At 35.8% G+C, this 27,549-nt stretch overlaps 1 protein-coding gene across 1 annotated transcript in view; it reads right to left on the bottom strand.

Annotated features, from left to right (window-relative positions):
- Positions 1 to 74: 74 nt before the first annotated feature.
- The window catches only part of CASD1 (CAS1 domain containing 1), a 34,149-nt gene continuing 6,674 nt past the window's right edge, over positions 75 to 27,549 (bottom strand). Inside the window, exons 2-18 of the mRNA XM_059818595.1 lie at positions 25,903 to 25,999; positions 25,082 to 25,202; positions 23,500 to 23,544; positions 21,326 to 21,388; positions 19,902 to 19,946; positions 17,330 to 17,453; positions 15,389 to 15,603; positions 14,024 to 14,449; positions 13,520 to 13,609; positions 12,806 to 12,925; positions 10,514 to 10,670; positions 8,884 to 8,963; positions 7,952 to 8,053; positions 6,461 to 6,601; positions 5,843 to 5,920; positions 4,800 to 4,892; positions 75 to 3,727 (exon numbers count right to left, since the gene is read on the bottom strand). Coding sequence (XP_059674578.1) covers positions 3,461 to 3,727; positions 4,800 to 4,892; positions 5,843 to 5,920; positions 6,461 to 6,601; positions 7,952 to 8,053; positions 8,884 to 8,963; positions 10,514 to 10,670; positions 12,806 to 12,925; positions 13,520 to 13,609; positions 14,024 to 14,449; positions 15,389 to 15,603; positions 17,330 to 17,453; positions 19,902 to 19,946; positions 21,326 to 21,388; positions 23,500 to 23,544; positions 25,082 to 25,202; positions 25,903 to 25,999 — 2,264 coding nt within the window. The 3' untranslated portion in view covers positions 75 to 3,460. The remainder of the gene's footprint in view (positions 3,728 to 4,799; positions 4,893 to 5,842; positions 5,921 to 6,460; positions 6,602 to 7,951; positions 8,054 to 8,883; positions 8,964 to 10,513; positions 10,671 to 12,805; positions 12,926 to 13,519; positions 13,610 to 14,023; positions 14,450 to 15,388; positions 15,604 to 17,329; positions 17,454 to 19,901; positions 19,947 to 21,325; positions 21,389 to 23,499; positions 23,545 to 25,081; positions 25,203 to 25,902; positions 26,000 to 27,549) is intronic.

Below are 27,549 nucleotides of genomic sequence, written 5' to 3'. Positions count from 1 at the left end.
GGTTTTGGATCATAACAATTTCTGGTAACTTGAGGATATGACAATCAATTACCTACCAGTTGAGCTGCTCCCATCTTACTTGTATGGATATGTAACAGTGCCAATATATTTAAGGAAATTTCTTAAACTGCTATGTACATGCATAAAAAAATCAGTTTGTACTAGTGGGGGCTCCACCTGGTCTGAAAAGAATCTAATGATGTAGGTGACTTGAGTATTAAGCACACCTGAACTATTTTATGATTGAAAGCTTCATTTATTTGAGGTAAGTTTAATAACAAAATATTTATTTTTAATTATAAAACAATTACTACGGAACCATAGATTTATAAAGCTGGCTAAAGACACTTAATGGCTAAAGAATTAGTAATAGTTAAAAGTGCTGATATTTAAAACAGTAAATTCACAGCCTCTTTTAACAATGTATGATGACAGTATGAACTGATATTGTATCAATTAAGTGGGAGTTGCAACCAAATTAAATAGAAAGCACTACAGATGTCTTTGTAAATATATGAAATGTAAAATCTAATAAACAGGAAAACATTAAGTAGTGATGTTGTTGCCTGGTTATTTTACATAGTGATACCGGAACAACTTGTGTTACAGTTGTTAACATTATGGACAGCGATACTGGATGGGTAAGTGTCCAAGAACTGAAGTGGAACTGATTGTGCAGGCTTTCTGTTTAACTGGGGGAGATGCCTGAACAGGTGTTGTAACTGGAAAGGCTGGAGAGTATTTGCACCACATAGTTCAGGTGTCCACGTTAGATATTATCTCCCCAATTACGCGAAGCTTTGGGGATATGAACTACCACTCTGAATCCTTTGCTTAAGGAGCCCTTCCTCCTAATTAGTACGGGACATAAGTAGCTAAATTAAAAGCTAAATTCCTTAACCCAAACAAATCTTAAGGATGGGTTCCTTGATGTTGCCAGACTGAAGAAAAGCCTTGTCAGTTCCTCTGCTTTCATGCAGAGCTCTGCTGCAGAGTTTCTAGCTTGTAACATGGGGGAACAAGAATTCAACACCTCCGGTGCGGAGTTCTGCTGAAGTCCCCTGAGCTCCAGGGGAGGTTTTGGCTACCAGAGCTGTAATTTCATCAGGTCTGGGACAGTGCGATTTACTGCAGAAGAATCTTTCTTTCTGCATTGGATCCAAAATAATTTGTGATACAAGTGAATATTTGCCCTTCGTTTGAAGTAATAGTATCCAGAATATCACTTTGGAGAAACTGCAATATTAATCTGTAATTTAAGGTAGGCATAATAGTGAATTGTAGCCCAGCTAGAGTCAAGCAGTAAGAAGTTTTTACTCGATGCTGCTCCCGTTACAAAAATAAGCATCCACAGCACATTTATTTAATGTTTTTAAATTACTTCATATTTTTACATAACCTGAAAATATATTTATCCCACATACAGTAATAGTAAACAAGTGCATTATTTCAAACATTAAAAATAAATCTTTTAACCAAGTCTGTACAACAGATAAATAAAATTATATCTACAATACTTAAGTTGTGAAGAACAAAAAAATTATCCCTCAAACTCACAGTTCCCCATTGCTCCTAATACTGGCATAGATGAAGGTTATGCATCCTATCCCCCACCACAGTGTTCACCTATACCATTTCTTTCAGCCATTCAAATGTACTGATCAAGGAGGTTAACTTTCCAAACATGGGAAGTAATGCACACAAAGAACAAATAGCTGAGTATCTTTCCAATAGCTTCAAAATAGCTAGCAGACGTAAAACTGCTGAATTTGGGAGAAGTGAATGACTTATTTTTTCTTTTTTATGATGAAAGACTGGTCATTCTTTAAAAGAAACTGTTCTCCACCAAAAAAAGTAATTGAAGCCATAGTTTTCACAAATCTTTTTTGCACTTATTACTGGCTGCAAGGTTGAATTCAATTTTTTAACTGGGATAAGATCAAAAACATGTGCGTGACAGTACATATGGTACAAATTAGGATTCATATTGTATATAATCCTACATCATTGCACATACGCTTGGAAAACAATATTGTGCTTGTGTTTTTGACTGCTAACAAGTAACCAGTAGAAAAGTAAAATGAAAAAGCAACTAGAGGTCAAACTATCACTTGAATCAAAAGCACAGACAGCAAAGAAATGACCATAATTTCACTGACTAAGTGGAACGTAAATTACAGCTTATCACTGCCACACTGAAGGGCTATTTCTTTCAATTTTCCTTTTTATGCTAAAGGAAAGAGTTAATAAGAAAAATGGGCACTGCTAAAAAGGATGGGAAAAAACGTTCCTCCAAACAGCTCCAATCTCACTTAATTTGTAATTCTGAGACTCGACCATCTGCATGCAACAAGATGATCACTCAATCCCTCATCCCCGTGATATCAACAGATTGACTTGCATCCTTGCCTCGCATCCTTTTAAATGAAAATATTATTACAGGATAGGATATGGCACCAGTTCCCTAACAAGACCTACAAGTTCAAGGTGACCTACAAACTCAAGAGAGAGGTTTGAAGATCACCATTCCCCTCTTCTCCCGCTTCCTTATGATCTGATGGAGTGGATATGATGGGATTTCATCCGACTGGAAAAGGTTGGATGTCTTCCAAAAATTCTCCATCTTGAACTGAGTCTCTGAAAATTATTCATCTGGGTGTTCACTAGGATTGTACAGAGAACTGCACACAGTTAAATGAATTAGTGGAAAATTTATGAAGAAGCACTCAATTTTAGGGGGGGGGGGAATCAAATTCTCTTTATAAAAAAAAATTCACCTCAGAATTCACCATTATTTGCTGAAAACATTTTAAATTTCTAAAAAAACCCCATAAAATATTATGTTAACTTGTATATAATCTTAAATCACTGAACTGGTGATGACTTTTTATTTCCACATATAAAGGGCTTTGTATAACATGCACTATCTCCACCCAAAATACTAATTTCTGAACAAAAAATTACCGTTTTGTTCAGAAAAATGCCCTGGTTTACCAGTAACTTCATCTTTCACATCAGCTAAAGGTGACCATTAATTAAGGATCATAAGTTTGCTCTTTTTTGTTCCTTGATGAGAATGATTACAGCATGTGTTACGTATAGGCAGTACTCTAGTAACATCCACTCTTCATTCGGCTGATCCAAGGTAAAGTTAGTTCCGTGATATGCACATGATATTGCTAAACCATTTAACTTCACTTCTTCGTGTCACGTTTAAACAGATATGTAAACAGAAACATATATCCAGTAGAAAAGACTCATTTTCACATGCAATTCTGTACAGTGCATTCTTGTTTCTCAGGTTATTTGAGAAGGCTATTTCCACACAACATATGTACATTTGCACTATATACATTTTCCACACACTTAATTTAAATGTCTTCTTGTACCTCCAGTTGAGAATTTTTGTTCAGGCGGACACAAAGAAAACCTGAAGAAAGTTTCCAAGAATCTCTTCAAGTTAATGCCTTGACTGATCTTGCATTGCTGAGAAGAGGAGTAGTCCAGAAAAAAATCCAGCTATGCACAGCAACCTTTTCAGCAGAGTTGAGTTATCTTTAGGAACCACAATCTGTGCTAGATCATTAGTGATCTGAGAAATTTCATGTGCCACACACACAAATATAAAAGTGCTGACAAGAACATTAAACATTGGATATCCAGGAATGAGCACCAAGATCCCCTTTGTGTCTGCTGCCAGCCAAATATGGTATTGGCAAATGAAAAGCTGAAAGAAAAAAGAGTGCGTTTAATAATACTTATATAGAAATATTTTTACTTATATAAAACCATATAATTATTACTATTGCATCAGTTGACACACTGTACTTCTGCTTAAGTCAGACATTTATGATTAAGTAACATACTTTGAGAAGCTGTTTTCCACATGTCTTTGCTGTAAGACAAAACTATTAGTCTCTTACAGTACACAGTAAAATGGGTTTGCTTAGCCCTTAACCAAATATGGCACAGGGGAGCATCATTTACATTATGTCAAAACAGATGAGGAATACGCCTATGCTCAGTTACTGTCTGGTGAGGGACTGAACTAACATGCCTGCAAATAAAAGATAATGCTTTAACTGCTGATGAAGGCAAAGGTCCCTTGAGCTGATCAGCACCTTGAAGTTCACCAGGAATCAGAGCAGTGAAAATGTGATGCTTTAAAAGAAATTAAAAATCATCTACTACATATACATCGTATTACAAGGAGTTTCTCCTATAAGTTCCTTTCCCTTTTAAAAATATATTTTACTAATACAATAAAATTAAAAATTTAATATTACTAAACACCAAATAAAATGGAAAGCAAGGTAATTCCTACTGTTTCAAAATATACACTCAATGGAACAAGAAAACATTTGCACTAAGAAGGGTTTTGTTTGTAAAGTTACATTTGTTTACTAACGCAGGAAAGCATTCTAGGGCAAACACATTTATAAGTGTACTTATACTAGTCAGTATAATTCATGCTGATTGTTCAACTGGCTTAAATTTTTATCTTCCAATTGCATACACACCACAGCTTACTCCAGCATTAAATACCCACTCTCACAACCCTGAACTCCCCCCAAAAAACAACATAAGAAATAAGTTTGCTACTGTGAAACTGCTTTTTCAGCTATGATTTTTAAGTGTAGATGGCAACTACAATGCTAAAAGAGGTCAAACACAACAGCAAGGTATTAAATAAATCAATAAATGTTTTCACTATTTATGTGTTATACTACGATTTAGATAATAAAACCACCTTACTTTTCTAAGTTGAAATTCACTGTACTTCTGATCATCGTACTTACCTCTAGAGAAATTTTCCCAAACCAGGCAAAGAATGAGCTATACACAGATCGGGCATATCCAGGAATGTTTCTGATGAGGATGAAAGCTAAAATCTTAAAAAAAACCAAACCAAAACAAAACAAGGGACCGTGGGTGACAAGCAGATCACACACACAGAGAAAACGTCTTACTCATTTTCACTGTCTAAATTAAAGTGCATCATAAAAATAGTTGTTAAATTTTCTTTCAAATCTAATAAATATATAAACCGAACAAAAATCCATGCAGTTTATAGTTAACTAAGTAGGTCTTGAAATTGTAAATCTCTTGCATACATTCTTATAGCACAGCAGGTCACGTTTACAGCTTCAGTAGAATCACAACCTCGACATTGATAGATACTACTATACACTTACCAGGCATAGTCACAAAACATGCTGTACCATGCCAGCCTAAAATGAAGGTGACCACAAATCTAAGTTAAACCTCAATTTTTAAAGAGAAAGTGTCAAGATGGACAAATTAATATTAAAAAAATTAGGTCACACACGCTGCCCCTCAAAAGAGCAGGACAAGCTATAAAAAAAAAAAAAAAAAGGAAACAGAGAGGGAACAGAATCAAGACAACTGGGATCTAGCAGGGCAGGGGACACAGTAAGAGGAAAACCTAAATTTAAGAAAACCACATGCATGCCCCTGTGACACACCTCTTCTCTGTCTCAAAGTGACTATGGGGCCCCATAATTTGGTTTCTGCACTAATACCTCCCAAACACTCACGCTCCCCTTCAGCTCTCTTCTTTTTCCACTGCTATGCAATTAGTCAAAAGTTGGGTTTGGACTTCAACAGTGCATATGAAACATACGCTAAGGTGCTTAAAGGCAATGAAAACCACCAAGCAACGTAATCAAACCCTTTTTCACTTTCAGACATGAGAATGAAGCTCATCATCTGACATTCCATGCTAAAGCAAAAATATATTTAAAACCGATTTTTAAAAAAGCCCAAATGAGAACAGACTGGATTCTATCACAGTAAGGAAAAGGACTATAATTATAATTACCTGCACCACAGAAACAGAAGGATGTAGTTCATTGCACTCTGTCTTGTTTTTACAGCTACTAGCCCAAATAGAGTAGGTCTAAAAGGTATAAAAATCAGTCTGTGTAGCAACTATATGTAACATTTAAAAATGAAACTAGAGGTAAGTTATTCTGAAGCGCTTCAGCAGTAGTTGGTTCACTAAGATGTGAGACAGTAATAAAAAAAATACATTATGCTTAGTTTTGTGTTTCTCTCAAATTCTTTGCACCTGATGAATACCATGCTTATTCAGACCCTAAGATACAGCCATACTGTTGACATTTTTTTCCTCACAAACAGACAAGCAATCAAGAGCGAAGATAAGAGCTGCATTATCTACCATATTATTTTTACTATCCAATTTTCTTGTAATCTTTGCAATGAACTGAAAAAGTCATGACGTTTTTATCTACAGTTGACATAAGGAAAAATATTTTAGTGAGTAGATAGGTAGGGCTGTGCACAAAAACACAGCTGAAATATCTCCAGATCAAGATTTGATTTTTTTAAAGCAATGTATTTTCTAAACAAGAACTTCAGAAAACTGATTGTTTAGAGATTTACAAACCTGATTATACTAGTCATACTAGGTACGTACCAAAAAGGATACAATTGAAATAAATAATAAAACATTTGAAGCTCTGTTGGAGAAAAGAGGATCTCCCTTTCCTTCTGAAATCATCTGACGTTTCTGCAATGCCAGATAAATAAAAGCGAACAGCATCCCATGAAAAACCACCTGTAGAAGACAAACAGAATGCAATGAGTATCTCATGGCTTTTGCATGTACTTCAGGTACAAACTCTTAACAGAAATGCTACAGGATAAACTATTTGTATTATCAAAGCCTAGGTGTCAAAGGGTCCTTCCCCAGATTTACTGAAGCAAACAGAAACAGGCTTTCTACACTAGGTTGTCATAAACTGCATTTTTAACTCAACTCAAAAACTACAAATAAAGTACTCTTACTAATGTTTCACAGAGCACAACAATGAAATTCACACAACAATGAAATTTCAAGAAGGCTTCAAGTACCTACTATCCTCTCTGCAATCTATGCCAGCATTAAAAAGGGCTTTCTCTGAGGAAAAACCATGAGTCTCTGGCCTTCACCCAAGTTGGCAGGTGAAAACATTCAAGAAGCACTACAAGTGCTTTCCTCTCTCACAGACACAGTTCCTCAGCAGAGTGGTTTATGATCTTATGCCAAGCTCTCGTTAGCTAGCAACATGATGCTGTTTCGGGCCCATGCGGTGCTTGTCTTCTGTATTTATTTTGGGACTTCCTCTTTAGCAGCATCACAGAATACACACTGTTGACAAGCAACAAAGCTCCAAGTCTGAAACGTCGCAATGGAGTATGCACTGCTGATGGGAGCAGCCCAGGATGTGACAAGTGTGTGCTCCACAAATTTCAGCTACTGAAGGCTGCCAGAGGGAGAAGTGTGCAAGTAATCCCGTAAAGGATAAACTTAGGAGATAAATGGTCCCATCTTGGACATTCCACTTACCTTACCAAGAAGCCAAAAAAAAAAGACCAGTGTCTCCCTGTTCTATCCCCCCACACTGGGGGTCAGTAACTGGAAGGAAAGCACTTTTCCACTGGAAAACCATTTAAAAATATGTGCAAGAATAGTCTAGTTTGGGCATCAAGACCCTGATTTTAAAAATGTTTTAAAGATTACCTTAAAAGAGATATATCCTTAATTGATACAACTTTAGAAAAATATATTTAAGAAAGCCACCACAATAATTCGTCTTGTATTTCAATAGCCTGAAGTGCTACAGGTGTTAAATTTTTGCAGTAATATTTTTGAGAAAAGACAAATCTAGGTCACTTTATGACTTTTTTTTTTTAAAAGCAAACTAAGCAGGATCCAGCACCAAATAAGTCAACACCATATTTTAAGCCAGGCTTTGACAGACATTTGCAGAAGTAAGGTAGATGCAACTCAGTCTTCTAATAAACAACCCACTGGGACAAACTTCTGCTTTATCTGGAGGAAGGGAAAACAACTTTCCCTCCTCCACCCCCCAAATTAAAAAATACACTTAAAAGACCAGTATAAATTCATGCAAATGTTACATACATAGCGATCCAACTTCCACCTAAACCACCATTCATAGACATTCCCATTCAGTTCAAAACACTTGGACAGTGGCCAAAAAGAAAATATCTTCTCAAATGCGCCCTGTAAAAAATAAACATGGCAAAAGCATTAACACTGATGTCAACCATATTTACTAAGTTTAAATCAATATGCTGTCCTTTATTATTATCACATGCCTATTTCACTAGCTGCGTGGCATCACCAAAATAACAGGCTTCCTTAGAAGGCACTCTCCCCCCCCCCAAAGAAAAAAAACCCAAAAGACTTCTTCATATGAGAGAGGGTTTCAGTTTTGTTTCCCATAAAGTACTGGCACACCTTCCATTTTGTACTGCAGGCTTAAAGGGAGAGATCCACTGATGTGTTGGGATAACGAATGCATACTCTACAGAAGGCTACTCTTCAACAGGCTTGAAACCAATGAGGGGTTAAAACCACACAAACCCCCGTGTAAAATCCTAGAGCGACAAACTATGCCCTTATTTCTGGCAGCTATACTTACAGCATGCAGTAAGTCACTAATTTAGCATGAGAACCAGTCTCTATTTGATAATGTATCAAAGCCAACACTAGGTCTCTAAGACACACAGATGTCTGTATCACCGTATGCTAGCAAAACCCAGTAACTTTAAGCATATAAAAAACCCACCCTAAAACCAAAGCATAGACCTTTGTATTTATTACATTTATTGTAGTATATTGACAATATGTCAAGCATTACAAACAAATGAGTAACATACAGAATTGTGTTTTTTCCAGCATCCACACCAATTCAAATACGAAAAGAAACTGAAAGGTTCCATTTTTTCCTTCTGTATTTATGATACAGGAGCAAATATGCAAGTTATGAGCACATTAAAAAGTAGTGATAGGTACTACTCTTAGGTTGTTAATAGTCAAAATTCACAAACCTGAGAATAAGACAGAAAATATATACATGTCAGCAAGAAAATCAGTTTCAGCAGTAAACCAAAGTGCCATAAGCAGTTCCCTGAGGAAGAAATAAATTAATCAGTATACAGTCATCAATTTTTCAATAGCAAAACCCAGGACACATTAAATAGTAATTGTCAATTATGTAGTGTAGCTATGCTTAGTGAACATTCATAAATAAATGTTCAAATATTACCAGCAATATTTTATCACTATCTACACTTACACATTAAATTTTACTTTAAGCAATTAAAATAAACATTCACAGCAATTAACAACCTATTAATCCTAAATTAAGCCTCATGTCTAAAACAGGGACAACATAAATACAAAAAGAAGCAGAATTTACGTATTCGAACTGAAATGCTATTTCAAAGCCTCTTCTTTCCCAAACATTCTACATAGGCAGTCCTTATTCTAGTTGAATGTGAAATAAATAAATAAAACAACATCCCCAACAGCTTTTGTTATGTGAAATAAGTAGAGCATATATTATTAAACTTTGAGGTACCAGCTGTACTCCAAAGCCCAACTGCAGGTCATTAAGGACAAGTATCTTGTTAAGACAAGCCTGAGAATTTGCTCCTCAAAGCTGTCAACTGATACTAAGCTCTACCCAAGCCTCAACATAGCAACAGAGAGATCATCTCCCTCTCTCACCATATAAATTGACAGCTGTAAACAGGGACATAAACAAGTGAAAGTTGTCATTGAAAGATTTTCTAGTTTCACAGTACACTGTTGCTCTAAAGTACACAATAGTCATTTCTCTGTATCTGGAACAGAAAAGCCTTTGTAGGGAAAAAAAAATTAAAATATTAGAGCTATTTGCCTTCGAAAGATCTTGTAAAACTACTCTCTAATTATATTTTTGCAGCATCTATTCCTAGCATGCATTTGGTATATTTATTGTCGTATCTCCAGACTACAAAATTTGGGTATCACTCCATCAATAGGGAAGGAGGATCTAAGACTCTTAAGGCTGTTAGTTCTAATTCAGGTGAAATAAACTATAAGCACTTAACACATGATGACAGCTCGTCAATGAACTGCAATGCATAAAATAAATTGGGATTTCACTTCAATTTTTGTTTAAAATACCTGTATCACAAGACATACTTCTGATAGTTCACTTAGTCTAAGACACTAAGATAACAAACCCCACGTTCTTATTTGGCAGGATATGGTAGGATTAGTGCTCAAGATGGATGAGACATTGGAGAATGGGAAAGTCTAAATGCTCACTGTTCATGTCATACCCATTAGTACACTACAGCAACAATCTCAGCTAGCATAGATAGTGTAACCTATGTTTTTAGTTTGCATTCAGTAATATTACAACTCTTATAAAACACATTTCTGATGGTCAAAACCTATTAAAAAGTATTCTAATATGACTGTAACCAGAGACAGAGTTTAGTTACCAGCTGTTACATTTCTCAGCTGACATATAATTAATCTATGACAAACTGTATTTCTGTGAACAGCTGTTTAACATATTTTGATTATGTTACAGAGAGACTGAGATCTACTAACAATACCATTTTCTGTATGGTTATCATTGTAGTAACATGCAAATGTTTTATAGCAGAAAAAAAAAACCCTTACCATTTGCTTTCTTCTGGACTATCTGAGGCCATATAGCTAAGGTGGCATAAATTATCATAAACCAGACAGTGACTAATGGCACAAAGTAGTAGAACTGGTAAGGTCGGTCCATCACTATGCACAGCACCACGACCAAGAAATTGAGACGAAATAAAACCTGGAACGAGTCAGAGAAGACAGAGGATATATAAACTGGGAAGCAAAGCTAAGAGAGATGGGGGATATGTTTCTTTAGCATTATATGAAAATATCTATGTATTTTATACCTCACACACTGATTATATTTCCGTTGAAACCCGGTTAAGTATCTCGGGGAACACCAATAATGCAATGTAAGACTGCAGGCTGATTATGTAGTACTGGACCTGTCCTATGCTGGCCTACTTGGGTAGAGGTAGCAATGAAAATAGGGTAAAATAGAACTGACTCCACGCTGGGGACCGAGTATTCCAGTTGCTGGATGCTGTTAATGCCTCTCTGCTTTCACTCCCATAGCACCTGGGCTAGCTCAGTTAAAGCTAGGGTAATGTCATCACCAGTGCTGCAGTTAGGCTGTAGTTGTACATTTAATAAGCAAGATGACATGAGTTACATGACAATACAACACTTAATAGCAATTAAAAGATTTATTTTTATTTTCTAAACTGCTACAGCACACACTGCAAAACCTGGGAGGAAACCCACAAAAATAGGTATGTTCTCCAGTACTGTTATGGTGCAAAAATTAATTATTTTTATTAACAAATGTGGGCTCCAATACACTGTCTTTGGAAAAGGAAACAACCGATAGAATCAATATAGCTGACTGGAAAGTATTTGTTTTCTTCCTATTTTGCATTTTGATCTGAAAACTCAAACCCATAACTGAAAAGGCTTTTGGACCAAGAAAAACACCTGGTTTTAAATGAACAAAAAAAAACCCTGTATATTTGTTTTTCAAAGGAAGCAGATACATCTGATACATTTGTGAAATTTTCATATGTTTCTAAAGCAAAACAGTAGAGGGGTGTAGTGTTTCTGACCATATTCTATATATCAAATGGTTAAACATACTGTTACACATAGCTAACTGTCCCAACAAAAAAAACAACCCAACAAATTCTCAGTTGAGAATGAAAGAAAAAGTAATGTACAATATTTGGCGATACTTTGCTATGTCTTGAAAGACGTAACAAATACTACAGTGGTGCCTCTTGTTCATGTATTAGTAATCTACTTCAATGCAAAACAGTTGGATACTTAATAAAATAGCGACATGAAGAGTTTCTTTAACAGATCCAAAAGATCACTCATCTGAAGGAAAGAAAGATACCACATGTGCTTTGGGACACTATTAATGGCCCCGACTAATCAACCAAAAAGTTGTTCATTTCACCAACAAGTGAGGAAGAAATCCAGAATGCATACAAAAATTAAAAGCTTTCACAATAAGCAAGTGGAAATGACTTAAATTTGAATCAGAGACAAGACAATGTTTGTTCCATCTACAAGACTTGCCATGCTGGGAGCAAGCAAACCAATATGCTGAATAATTACCTTTATTCACAGAATAGGACAAAAAAAGAAATTCTGTACAGAACTGTCTCTTGGATTCACCAAACATTTATCTACTTGTATAAAGAAAACTCTAATAGAAACATACTAATAATTAAAAAAACCCAAACACACAGGAAAATACCAACATGGAGCAGACCAATGTTGTAAGAACAAGGTAAGAGAAGCAAAATGAAGTATTTTCATTGGCTAATTTGGGAAAACCATCTTTTTTTTGGCCAACAGGGGAGACCAGATGAGAACATTCACTCCGCCTATCTATTCTCAATAGTAACTGGAGAAAGGCGATTCAGAATACCACAGCTATCCATGTAAATTTCTTACTCACCAGTGACTATAGAATAAATCTAGGAGGATTTAGCAAATAAATTAGCTGTCAATGATATCCCTCTTTACTGCCAGCCAGCCTGGATCATTACTTATATATTGCTATATCTTGTAAATTGCTACTGCAATGAAAACTCCATTGCTATACATTGGAAAATATTTGTCTTGATATTTTAAAGGCTACATACTTATGTTTTTTACATTGCAAGTACCATTTATATGATATGTATTTGTACTAGATAAACACTACCGATTAAACAGGTCAGATTATATATAATCAATAGCCATTTTTAATGTGCAAATTTCAGTTAAGTAATTTCATATCACATTATTTAGGGAGTACAGCTATATTATGGATATTTTGTTATCCGAAGAAATTTCTTTATTAAAACGGTAAATAGATATTCTTACCTGACACACTCTGTATACACCAAAGTCCCCTTTTATCCAAAAATATGAAAAGTGTCCATAACCTGTTTGGAACAGATATGCAGCAACCAGAACTCGAATGTGCATGTACACAGGCAAAAACTGTTGAGAAAAATAAAGTACCTTTTATAAATGGCCATGTAAATGCTTTTGATTTTCCTTTCTTCCCCCCGACTTTATGCTTTTTCTGCATTGCAGTAAATCAAGTTTAACCAAGAAAAGAAACATTATGCTGCATTTCCTTGTTTCTTACTAAGCTCTTTTGTTGCCCTAAACTCTCTGATGCTAAAATGAGTTTCTGCTATTTATTGCTCTACACTTTCCACATTCTGTAACCAGTTAAGAAAGAGTTAAGAAAGCATCTTTGAAAGCTTACCTTCAGCAGTTTTAAGTTCTGAACATAAAAATAAAGTGTTGCTAGCAATTAAAAATAAACTAATGTAATATTCTACATGGAAGAAACCATGTATTTTTTCATTGGCTAAATAACGCATAACATAGATTTCATTATCAATGAAATCTACATTTCAATTGAGAAAAAAACTAATTCTGCTAATACCATTTTTAAAACTACATGAACAAGAGCATGAATTATTCATTCTATTCAACTCTTATACACATTTGCACTATCTTTCTTCCAAAGTAACATACCCAAATTGCATTCCCACTTTAAAAAAAAAAATTCAAATCACTTACAGTGCTCGCTCCAGAGATATGATAAATCAAAATAACAAGTTGCATCCAGCCCTTCCATTCATCAGTCTGTTCTCTATTTAACACTTTAGTCTAATGCAAAACAAAACAAGAGTGTTGCTATTCCAAAATGTACAACGAACATCTACAAAATGAGGAGAAAAAGTTCAAAACAATAAACCACTTTATGGGTAAATAGGTCTCAATTGTAAAAGACTTCTGTCTAGTGGACACAGGTCTACCAGATTTTAATGTGCTCTACACTCTCTTGTATCTGAGCTATGCTCACTTCAAATTTGACTGAGTGACAATGGCTAAAAGCACTCATACCCATATGCTTTCAAAAAGCTTTTGCATCTAATTCCTTGCAAATGTTATACTACTTGTGAGTGCATTTTTTGCAGATGAGTTATACTGACTTTGAAAATTTAACTTTCAATATTTAGCAATTATTTACACTCAAACTGGGAAACAGCGTTATAAGTAGGATGTCAACATGATCATTACCTCTTTGGTATTTTCGGTATAAAATACCCCCAAAACCAAGATATAGGCGATTGGTATGAAGAAAGATGAATGTGTATAAAATTTATTTTCCTTCATGAAAAGATTTGCTCTGTCACATAGATAAAAATAGGTCATGATTAGACCAAGTTTGCAGAAGGAGTGTAAGAGCATCTCTAAAGTAGAAACATTAGGAGTGCTGATGGCAGGTTTCTTCTCCTCTCCACTTTCCAAATCAGTGCATGATTTGTTCTTCCGAAAATTATTCCGATGAATTAAATTGATAATTAAATATCCAATAATGGACAAAGTAAAGAAACAGAAAGCTAACTTCTGTATCAGAGTGAGAGGAGGCTGAGGCTGGCAGCAGGAGCCATCAATGGGCTTCATTATCTTATTGCAGTAGACATTCATAAGAATCATCGCGTTCTGTCAAAGAAATAGGCAGTTTTGTCAATTAATCTCTAATAAAAAAGCGAACATTTTCATCGTAAGAAACTTTCTTCTAGATCAGGCATTGACATAAAACATATGCAGTTTTCCCTTATTGTTACATAGATAAAATTTCACAGTACCCCCATATACCTAGTTGCATTCAACAGTAGAGTCAAAACATCTCTTCCAAACAGGAAACCCTTGAGCTTCTTGAGATAAGCAAAAAGAGCTAATCCTAATTCTTACAAAAGAAGGGTTGTCTCTACTGGCTGTAAAAGGAGCTACAAAGACCTAATGGACTATACATGAAAAACAGCTCACAAACTTGGGTCCTAAAGGGGCACAGTAATGGAAGTCTCTAAAACATGACAATGAGACTGAAACCTGTCGTGAGATGATAATTTAGTTCATCCAGTACTTGAAAGTAACTGAAACGTGCAAAGGGCAGACTGACAAAGCTCAGAGGGGCTCACTGCATGCATGCATATGCAGGTTAAAGTCAGTGGCACTCCATGCAATCAGGAAGGTGTACATTGTGTGTTTTCTTACTCTTTTCATGCTCCTTACTAAACAAAATTATATGAGCACATAAGGGAAAATTTAAGACTTATTTCTTAGCACTGCTTTACAAATCATTATCACTCTAACTCATTCATGCAGATGAAGGCATGAAGTTTGCACTCAAGATCTAAAAGATCTAGTGGATTAACAGCTATTTTAAAATAGCTACGCACTAATGTCTTTGCTATTACATTTTTTAAACATCCTATATAACTGCCTGCCCTCCAACCTATAAGATCTTCTGAAGAAGATTTCCTGAAGAATGTGTAGGTCCTCATTACATTCATATTGTCTGCCATTTCAGAACATTCACTTAAAATCTTGTTTTACTATTATTACTTTTTAATGTTGACCAGTGATAAAAACACTTACTGTATCTCTGCTTGATTCAGGGAGATGCAGGCCATCTGCAGACTTCATGATAGTTTCTTGTGCTATCAATTTTGATACACTGAACACTTTAACTTTAGCTTTGGAATTTCGGGAGCTGCTGTTCAGAATACGAACAGCTGCTTCGTTATAAGCATCTATTTTCTCATTAGTGATCATTTTCCGACTTTCACTCAGCATATCTTCATAAACAGGGTCTGAATTTGAAAGGACAAAGAACAGGCATATTAATCTTCTACTTGACAAATACTTAGCTCAACATGTACAGGCTACTTTCATTTAGGTAGTCAAAATTGTTTAATGGTACAGAAAAAATGTACAAGGAGGAATGAGTGACTATTACAGTAACTAGAGTAGTAACGAGAGTTTATGATGAAATGTTCTTATCACCATTCCCTAGTTATGCATATGTACTTATAGATTAGAAAGCTTTAGCCAGACATGAATACCTCTTTAATTTCCCCAAACCCACGAAGAGCATATAAGGCTGGAGGGCAGAGCTGCTTATGCCTTCTCTCAGTAATGGAATCCCCCAAGGAAAGACTCCAAAGCTGAGAGGACAGAGATAGGCAGCAAAATAGACACGGGGAAGAAAAAATAATCTCTCAAACCCCCTAGTTACTGCAGAGGAAACCAGCTTCTCATTTCTCTAAGTCATAGTCCATAAGAATATTCCACTTGCTCCTGTTGATTCCAGTTTAACTGATGGTAGAATTTCAGTTTTTCAGAAGAATGAAACACCACTTAATTGCCTACAGGCTTCAGAGATTATGTAGAGCTTAATACAAAGCTATACAGGGTTCTAGATCAAAAAGTCAACTGGAGATCAGTAAGTTGCTATGAAAAGCTACTGATGTTTGTAACTGGTAAAACACACTCTACAAGCTTTAAGTTTATTTACTTTAGCTACCTCAATGCCTACTTTTGGACAATCAATGTTGAGACAACTCTGTGTACAGACTGCTTTTCCTCGTTTGTTCCATTAATGAGCTCAGAGATTACTTAAATGGACTGGATCTTTATCAACAGAACATTGGGACATGTCTGACAGCTAACTGCTTCTGTTATAGATAAATATGATTTTGAAAGGAATGCGACCAGATTAATCTGTTGATCCAGGTTAACCTCTAGAACCATCTTTGACAGGAACTTAGATGTGACTGTAAGGATACAGCTGGGTATATTCCTATCAGGGCTCAACATCTGGCTATGTTTCTACCTGAGGTGATGATAAGCTAAAATGCTGTGTTCTGTGGCAGATAAACCAGGAGCACATTCTACCTATGAGCTCGTTGTTCAGTGTCAGAGACATACCTTAATTTTATTGAAGAAAAGCAAAAGAATGTAAGCTTGGTGCTATAATAAAAATATCACAGACTCATTTTGAATGATGATTTCTGGCTCCTAATCTTAGCTCATCACTGCTCAGTGTACAGAAACAAGTTTCATTCTAGAGACTTAAATACTCTATAAGCTCTAGAGTATGTCTATTAACTCTAGACACACACAGAAGATGCACTTGTTGAACCTCTCCTATTACTTACGTAATCTGAAAATTTAATTGAACACAAACACAGGAATACAGCTGTTCTATGCACTTGTGTTCTTGACTCCCAGGAGGCATGTATGGAGCACAGCACAGGGAGAACAGACCTGGTATACCGAGTCTGAGAGTAAGCTAACAAAGAATTAAGAGTTCAGAAGGCAAAAGATTTTCCTGATAGAGCTTTAAAATCTCCATCACTAGTAACAGCTAGTTAGGTACCAGCTAGTTAAGGCTGCAAGAAAGGCCAGATTTGAATTCAGCCAACACCCTTTTCACTCTGCAAGTATGCAGTATAGACTAAGTTTTCCATATCCTACAAAATAATGATTCAACAGACAGTGACAGTACAAATTGTTACCTATTGTTCATTACTTTACCTTGTAAGACCCAGTAGACATCACTACTTTTTGCTAATTTTTCCAAAAGAGGTGCAATTGAAGTGATATTGATTTTATATTGTGTGAGGGCTTCGTTGCTGCCATTGTGAATCTTGATAGACCACTGGAGAAATAAAGAAAGATTCAGAAACTGTATGTCGCAGGACCCTTAATTAACTGATTCCATTGTTCCGTTAGTAGCTATTTTTCATTATTTCTATAAAGCTAAATTATTTCTTTAGTCTTCACTTTTAAAGTGCTAAAAAGTTTCTTTTGGACCAAGCAGCTGTCTAGACAGATAACTACATTCAAACAGACCGTTTAAATGTGGATATATATTAGTCAACTTAATGTGTATTTGATTTTTCATAAATTAAATAATGCAAGGTGTTTTAGTTAAAAGCCCCTTGACTTTGAACGATGATGAAGTAGCAAAGCCAGACATTATATAAAAATCATGGCCAATTTGGTTGATTTTACTCTAGGAAAACTGACCACAGCAAGAGATGCATGCAAGCAAAACTTGACGGTGGTATCGAGTTCCAATATTTCCATTTGTTTTGCGATATCCGCAAAGAAAAAAAAAGCCATTTTAATTTCTTATTTAATCTGCTATAGGAAATGATTGGAAGAATGCTAGAGCCACTCAAGAATTTCTCCTAACTTCTGAAAATAATCTCCCATACTGTAGGAAAAATAGATTTAGAATTTTTTTAAAGTATTACTGTACACTGATTTAGTCAAAATCTGTAAAAAAAAAAAAAAAAAATTTAGCCTGAATGTAGTGAACTCTGTAGTTATTTCTAAATATCTACATAAATATTTTGATGTAAGCCAAGTACACTGATTAATCCACTTCCTGAGAATATTATCAAATATAAACGAATACTTCATGAAACCAAATAACATGCAGCTGCTCTGAGAACTCACACTCTAGAAAAAAAAGAAGTTTCTCCCAGTAGCTAAATCTTTACTCATGAAATACTCTATTCAACAGGAAGTCAGGAACTAAGAAGCAGAGCACTGCAGTGACATTCTCAGAGCATCTCCTTTTCCCAGAACAAACAAGCAACTGAATTTTGTACTAGCTGGACCTTCTCCAGCTTTACTCCTATTTATAAACTGTTATGCAGTTGACATCTTAAGACAAACATGTCCAGACCAAAGTAGCATGACCAAACTGAGAGCTAAGTTAAAGATACAGGTAAGTTTCAAAAAGCTGACAAGTCCAAGGGCACGCACCAGTTTAATCTAGTAGCAGGTTACCACACTAGTGCTAGCCATGGTAATGTTGCTGACGTGTCAGATTTTTGAAGCACTTTATTTTTCTGCAAGTCCTTTAAAATAGGGGATGTTTAACTTTGGCCAACTCAAGGTACCACTAATAATGTTTTGTGTAAATATATTAGTGTTATAAAGAGCTGAGCATCACGTACATCTTGTTGCTTCATATCTCCTGCTGTCCACAAAGGATACAAGCTATGGCTAATGTACATATATAAGTAAAAGGAATTATTTAGCTAAGAGTCCTGTAGTTTTGCAACCTGACCTTCTGCATGCCAGAACAATATCCATATATATTGACATTTTCTTTGTGCAATTCCCCTAAAACTGGGGGAATTCACCCTAGATTGGCATGCCCAGGAGCTTCCAGATTGGTAGAATGCCTGAACTGTCTCTAAGCCAAACTGCTTTCAAAGGATTTTGTTTAAAATGGAACACATTCTCCCCCCTCTACATTTGAGCTGGTATAAGTTTGTAATAGCTAATTCCTTTCAAATTCCAGTTCCAAAATATTTGGAAGTAAGGGACATTAAACGTGGAATTAATGATATGAGCAGCTGTTCCACTCTTGACTCCCAGTACCAGCCAACTACTGGAAGAGACTACTTAGGAGGGCTGTTGAATTCCATCCCTGGAAGTTTTAAAGAATTGGTTGACTCTTGTCAAGTGTGACACAGGTATAACTGATCCTGCCTTGTGGCAAACTGATGGGTTAGACCTCTTCAGGTCTTTGTCAGCCCTGTTTTCTGTGATGCTGCAGCTCATAGCAGTGGTGGAAACTTCCAGCGGAACAACATTCAGGAAGTGCAATTTCTTTGGTTGTTGAATTATTCTTGTAAAATTCACGGGTTTGCCCACATAAATCTAAAAGAAATATGTGCGCTCAAAAAGAGTGTTCCAGATTGGGCCATGCTCAAAAGCAGTATTTTGTGACTGAAGAGAGTTTATTAAAAATGCATCTCAGTTAGTATGCAAGTACTTTTATTTAACTTTTTTAATTAATAATCTGCTTTTAATAAAGAAGCTACTTTATTTATTAGCTAGGTTCAAGCTAATCAATGCTTATCAACCAGTTCTACTGCCAAAAAGCAAGCACTGTACATTGCACAGCTATAATAAAATATATCTGATATTTTAGAACTACTTGTTATAACAGAAAATTCACTGAGAGTATTTTTTTTTATAAATTGGGTTTAATAACTTCATCATGTAACCAACTTGAAAGCATACAAGTTAACCTACTAGAACTTTCTTCTTTACTAAAATACTCCATATATGTGTAACTTACCGTGGCAGCTCCTGCTACAATTATATGAGGTTTTGCCACAGAACCCTAAGACACAAAGTAAAAACAAATCAGTTTTAAAATATTCACAAATTATTATTATATTGAGCAGGTTAATTAAGACTCATATCTTAATTAACTGTGACTCGACTTGTCCATCAGTTAATGGTTACAAAAGAATAGATTGCAGATATATTACAGAGAACATCAGTTTGTGATATACCAGAATTTTCACGTAAGAGAATCTGCAAAAGCGCAAAGCATCAATAAGTACTTACAACCATCATCAATTTAGCAGCATAAGTTCTCTTTAAAAGCTATCTAAACATCTCCTGCTAAGGTCAAGTAAACTGTAGATCACACCATTAAAGTACTACTTCTCTCAGTGTCTCAGCATTCTCAAACATCTGTTTGAGCTGTTCTACTGACTGAAGTGACTGTAAACCCATTGCAAAAACAGAAAAAGGACAATGGACAGTTGTTGCCCTGACCTGAAAGTTATGTCTAGGACAAGGAATACAATATGCACCCAAACAGAAGAGTACAAGGAAACAAACAGTGCTGATCACTTCAGCATGAGTTTTGCCTTGGTACAGCAAGGGTTTAGCAGCTCTCAATTTTTTTCAGTAATCACAGAAAAATGGATGATAACTTCAGCTATCTTGATGGAAGGTGTTGTGCAAAAGTGACAAATAGGGTAGCAAAAGCATCACCCACTGCGATAGCTAAATAACTCCAGGCTATTTAAAGGTCAACAAAGGAAGAAACCAGAAAAATTTAGTTGCCAATCTGTAAACATACTACTCATTATCAGAATTACATACATAATTTTATGCTGAATAACGTGACAACCTATATCATAACTTAAACATGTAAAATAATTAGTATGTAATTTGAGGGAAATACTGGGAAAAAAATAATCAAGACAGGCTCGATTTTCCAAATTGCCTTTGTCCTTCAGTTTGGAACACTCAAAGTAACATAAACATAAAATCATAGAATCATAGAATATCTCAAGTTGGAAGGGATTCATAAGGATCAAAAATGTTTGGTCATACAAAAGTGGAGCCATCGCAGACACAGGAAGACAAATGCCAAATCAGAGTAAAACCCTTTCAGCTCTTAATAGGATGAATCAGCCTTCTCCTAGGAAGTAGGGTTTGTTTGGTTTGGGGGTTTTTTGGCCCAAGTGAAGCCATCCTTATGAGACCAGGAGACGTCAAGGAACATATACACCAGTAAACATCCCTCTTTCACTATTTTGATGTCAACTTTCAGATCTCTGGCACATAACTGACTGAATATGTGATATCCTGCAGTTACTGGACTCCTAGAAATTATAGTTGTGTGTATGAAAAACCAAGAAAGGTAGGAGTCCTCAGTCAGTTGCTCTATTTTCCTAAAATAAACAGTTTTGTAAGACAGACCTCAGTCCAAGATTTGATACGTTGCCTCATAGAGCCATTAACTTCTGGATACCACAAGAAATCCTGTAAAATAAATGCAGATTTACTCTGTAAGCTTAAAGACAAGCAGTAGACTAATAACAAAAAAAAATCAAAAAAACCAAACTAATTGCAATCAATTCAACTGTGAAGGAAAAACACTTGGTCCAACATGAAATTTCCTTTATAGTTAGCATGAAAAGACTGACATCTCGGTCTAGCATGGAAAACAGAAAGAAAAAAAAGGAAAAAACACAAAAAAACCCCTTTGCCCCCGTGAAAAAAGAAGACATTTTAATTTGTAGTTCAAGAGTTGGAATTTCACCAAGAAGGTCTTTTTTTAGCTTCTGCCAAATGGGATGTCCTTGAGCTTCCAATGCAATCAAGGCTAAAACCAAGCTCACATCTATAACATATTTATTACAACTTGCTTTTTGCTCAATTTCCCCACGTTTTACCAGCAAGGTTTTTTTCCTCCAGATCTTTACATAATGCGATTGATAGCTGGAAATCACAGTTTTCAAACAAAAATAAATCCTAATATTTTAGATTACCACTTCATAAATTATTAGCTGTTTAAATCTAATAGTGCTATGGACATTAAACGCATTAGCTACTGACTTTTTTTTAGCTGTCAGGAGTAGTGCCCAACTTTCATCTAGACTTTGGCTAGTGCTATTATGTCTCCCAGGTAAAGCTGAGACTACCTAGCATCTAGTTACTCCTCAAGGGCAGAACTATCAAAAAGACTAAAAATATACATTAAAGTGAAATGGCAGGGACTACATATGCAGAAATTATTGTGAGGAAACTTTATAATGCAGAATGCAGAAACACTACCAGCAGAGAGGAAATCTCTAACTTCCACCTCGACAGACCTGAAGATTTTGGTAGTTCAGTCGAGTACTGTCAATTCACTATTTGGCAGGAATCCGTAAGTGATCAGGCAGCCATCTGCAGTGGCTGAAGGATGGAAGGATCAGTATGATGAACAGAAAGGGCAAAATTACAACCCTCTGCTTGTTTCCAGTGATTTTCTCTTGTGTTGGTCAAGTATTTTCCACATTTACATTACTGGGTTACAGTAATTCTGAATGTGAAAATTCAGCTACCATGCCAATAATGTCGACAGCAATACAGCATCAAAACAGGGAAGCAGCAGACTAGGAATATATTCTTAACTACCCAGACATCTCCCAAAAGCCCAAACCTGGATACCATATCTCAAATCTTGGTGCTTAGACACCTCCCAAGGCTTAAAGAGTTTTGAAGATGTAGTTCTGTGCCAGGCTACACCAACATAAATCCCATTGCTTTGTCCCCTTTGTCCTGCCTTGTGTTCTGCTCCTTCTCTTCCAGCATTCACATAACCATATGATGAGCCACATCAGACCTGACCAAAAACAAACCCTACAAGGTAAGTTTTTGGCTGAATCGACTCCTAAACCAGCCCATCCCACAGCTGTACCAGGGCTAGTTACAACACAAACACAGAAACATACTGTGAAGGGTGACAGAATGGGACAGCCTAGGCTTAAGTTGCCACGGGCTTACACCTTAAAATGTTATTCTGTACCCTAAATCTTAACCATGTACACAAACAAGTACTGAAAACTCACTTGCAGACAACTCAGCAAATACACCACTTCTTTGGTTTTCATGAACAGAGAATGAGTTGTCTCCAGGGAATAAACAAATACATGACTAGCAGAATCCCAGCGCTGCTGACAGCAATCATGGGAAGGAAAGAAAGCTATAGAGGACACCATTCCAATTGCCAGGGCAGAGGAGAACAGAGTCCTTCATAAAACCTACCCTGGAGTACTTTTGTTTGTTTTCTTTTTTTAAATATCCACACTACAATCAACATTGTGGTTATTTCTCCATGCAAAAACAGTGGGAGGAATACTAGCTGGCATAGCATAGGGCGCTCAATGGCAATTATGACAATTACCACTCCAATTAAGTTAGCCTCAGACACATATTTTTACAGCAGTGGAAAAGTAAACTTTCTGGCAAAAGCTATTTTTGGGAAGGCCAAATTATAAGATCTGACAAAAAGAAAAATCCAGTTCTGAATGCAATTTGGATTACATTGTATGAAATAATACTATGCATTATTATGGCTTGCAGTTTAATCCTAGATAAAAACTTACCACTTTAATTGAAGCAGATTTATCTTCAAAAGGAATATTTCCATGCTGTCAAAAAACCCAAAACAATAAAACCAAAGTAAGACAAACTTTCAGAAGGAAAAAACCAATTACGTTCATATGTTAATTTGCTCTCACTCAAAGGTTTATTGTCAGCAGAAAGGATTTTTCTTGTATAGACTTGACAGTATACTCACGCAAATTGTTTCTGTTACTTTCTTGATAAAACAAGCTACTTGCATAGAGGGTTATTCTTCCTGGAAGAAATCTATCCAACAAAGTCTGAAATGCTTTCTGTTCACTCTGTTACAAAGGTATAAATTTTTTTCCTAAATTTAGCCTCCCAAAATGAGAAAAACTTAGACTTTTTTTTCTTTCTTTCTTTTCTTACACTTCCTTTCCCCTAGCCTTCCTCTCCATCTGCCCACCTTCTTTGCACAAAACAACCAAAACAGTTTTAATTAAAGAATAAAAGAAAATAATCTCAGGCAGAAATAGAGTCTGGAATGCATTATTAAATTTGCTGAGTGAGACTGTAAGAAATCAGAAAGGAAGCAGTCAGATACTACATGCACAATCCTCCTTTAAAATATTACTAAATACAATATTATTTTCAATCCTCAACCAAAAGAACAAGTGTATTTCTCCTCCACAAACTGAGACCTTGATTTCATAAATACTTGACAAAAGATACCTCTTGACTTAAAAATCAGTTACAGCACTATCATCTCACCATCACTTTTGTGTAGCAACTGTGACCTAACCAACAGACTAGGAAAACCAGAGTTATTCGATCAAACATCTCGTTTTGACAAGTGAAAGTGACTGCATGCTGCCTGCTGAAGAAGCTGCCAGCTTGCACTTCTAAACAACAGAAGTACTAAATAATTGACAAATCTGATCTACAGTTGAAAGTGAAACGTCTTTTCCCTGACATATGTACATACACCCATAAAGGGATATGCCTAAGAAGCCACACACAGCAAAAGAAATGAATATTCTGTTCAACACAGCTAAATCCTTTCTTACTGATTCCACCCAGCAAGCTGCAGCTACATTCTTCACCTTATAAAATCCAAATAGCTCTTCAGCAGCAATCAAAAGGAAGACCAGAAGCTATTTTTAGTTTCAGCCTCAAGTTAGACCTGGAAATCTGTCATTGCCCCAAGGATTTTTACGAACAGATTAGATCAGCAATTTAACTGTCATTTAAAATGACAAATTATAAGCCATGAATTACAACTATCTAAAAACACACAAAGGAGCAATCATTTTCTCATCAAGAAGTCAAATATGAAGCATAAGTTGCTATGGGACAAGTCAGCTGCATTAATTTATTCCCAGACTGCCGCAAGCTTTCTCCCCAGCTTCCTAGTTCACTTCTCAGATTCCCAATCATCTCATTAGTACTCAAACAATTATCTTGGTCTCATCTTGCTCTTCTGCAAAAGACCTTTCTGTGGTGGTTCTTCCTGATGGCTAGCCAGCAAATGGTATAATTTCTTGCTTTTTTTAAGTTCAGAGAAGAGTTACAAGGGAAATTAGAAAGAAAGAAACAAAAACATCATCAAATAAACTATCTCACCTTATTTCCTTCTTCTTTGACTTGAGGATTTATGAGTTTTATAAATGAATAGAACAGCTGTCGAATTCTAGAATCTCCTATAAACACAATATATTTGTCTATGAGGCAATTTTTTGCTTCACTGTAAAACAAAACAGCAACGTTCATGTTACAGAAAATTTATATTTCAGGAAAAACTCTTTAGAAAATCTACACAGCAATATACATAATTCTAAGCATTATATCCAGGTCTAAGGAATGGTAAATATTTTTTTAAACATGCTGAATTAAGAAGTTTAGCGCAATTTGCATATAAATGAAAACAAACTCTCCTGCTAATGTGATGAGGCAAACAACCAAGCAGGCTTTCCTATTCTGTGGTGCTACACAGTAGTTTCAGAATGGTAATATACAGCATAATTTTAAAAAATAATGTTCTCTTACTAGTAGGTGAAAAAAAGTGATTGGTAATTTTATTTGGGATTTTTTTACTGTGATTCTACACATAAGGTCAGCATTTTCCCTTTCAGCAACCTGAGAGTGATATATGAAGCTATGCATTTTTTTGTACTATCTTGTGGCTCTCCATAAGACATATCCGTACCAATACCACCAACATTTATTTGTATTTTTATATATAAATACAACTATGGTAAACACTGTAGGCACACAGATAATATACAAGGAAAAGACTTCCTTTTGATAAATGTCGCATATTTTTGAAAGCCTAAAGAATCAGCTATAAAGTGAAAAACAGATGACACTGCAATTACTACAGCTGCAGTCAAACAGCAATTACTCTTCTTTCCAGGCAGATGAACAGAAGACATGAGTTTCCTTACCTATTTTTATACTTATGCATCATACAACTGTGGGGCTGCCATACTTTTTCTCCAAGAAATCTTCCACTGGACAGAAGATACTCGCATGTGTCACCACCTTTAAAATGTCATATTAAGATCAGAATTCAGACACATGAAAGTTAAAACATAGCCCCATTACTGTTAAAAAAAGTAATTTGACAATATTTGAAACATAGGAATTGACGCAATCAACAGCAGTAAACAAATTTAACTTATTGTAAAAACATCTTGCACAACTTTCTACAAATTGCCTTCTCAGTTATTATACCACACTCCTCTATCCACAAAATGTTAAGTGATCCCATTTCTGCTGTCAGAAAGATGTTGTGACCTAGAATGGCATTTCCACCAAAAGATGCCAATCCAGTGTGCTATCTACCATACAGAATACTCTAATAAGAAATTAAAGAATTACACAACAGTTCAATATAATAATCTTCTACACAGAATCACCATACACAGCATCTTGTACAGAACATGAATCTCAACATGAGATTTGCAAGAAAGTCTATTACATCTCCTTGCTTAAGACATAGTGGTCACCTTAGAACAGGTGAAATTACATACTGGGTTAATATGCAAAACTAAAAACATTTACGTAAGAATTTGCTGATCATTCTGAACTGCAGCTACCCTTTTCCAGTCAAGAAGTTCTACACTAATTAAGATTAATCACTGTACAGGTGGTGATGTTTCAGGTCACTTTAAGTTCATATAAATAAAATACCTCAGTTATGGAATCAGTGAGGTTTATCTTCCAGCAAAATCTGTGTCAGATTCTGCTGCCTTATAACAGAACACAACTGAGCACTGTTCACTGCAAGAGGAGTTGCCCTCCAACATTTTTGTCATACTTGGCATTTCAGAGCACTGACAAAACAGGGAAATGGTGGTGAATGAAATGGCAAGTACTTGTACTAGCTTGTGCAGAAATAACGTACCACAGCACCTACTTAAGACTTTCTGTGAAACCCTGACTTCATTAAACTCAGTGTGAACTGCTCTTTTACTCCACCGAAACTTGCACTAATCCTAAAGAATAGAGCATTTTCTATCTACTTCTTTCCAGGGCTGCTAGAAGCCACACATTATGAGACAGACTTTCTGCTTCAATTACTACGAGGGAATCCGAAGCTTTACCTAGAACTGCAAATTAGACGAGGTGAACAGAAAGAGATGCAAGTAGTGGGAGGTCTGAGGTCTGTAAGAATGGAAATTTACAAGGCACTGCTGGTGTCTGCTGACACCCAAGCTCACAGTTCTCAAACATTAGTACTATAGTAAAGCTTTTAGGAAAAAGAGACCGAGCCATGGTATCACTTCCCTTGTGCTTAAACAAAGGCTTCCACATGACCACAGTCCAATCAGTAAAAAAAAAAAAAAATGGAAAAAACCCCACATATACTGGATAAAGAAAGGCTTTCTATGTAACATTCTGATAAGAAAACATATCCTAAGTTACGGTCCTAAGATCACAATGAAAGCTAACTAATTCTCATATGCACTGAATCAACATTTTTGTTGTTGTTCTTGGGTTTTTTGAGTTGGACATAGGATAACTGGGAAAACTACTTATTTCCATAATTTCCCAACAGTGGGAAGAATGACAATAATATCTATACTGAA

This window comes from Gavia stellata, chromosome 6, assembly GCF_030936135.1.
Source record: "Gavia stellata isolate bGavSte3 chromosome 6, bGavSte3.hap2, whole genome shotgun sequence".
NCBI classification, from domain to species: domain Eukaryota; kingdom Metazoa; phylum Chordata; class Aves; order Gaviiformes; family Gaviidae; genus Gavia; species Gavia stellata.
The sequence above is the reverse complement of the archived record's forward strand: the minus strand, read 5'-3'. Positions and strand labels throughout refer to the sequence as shown.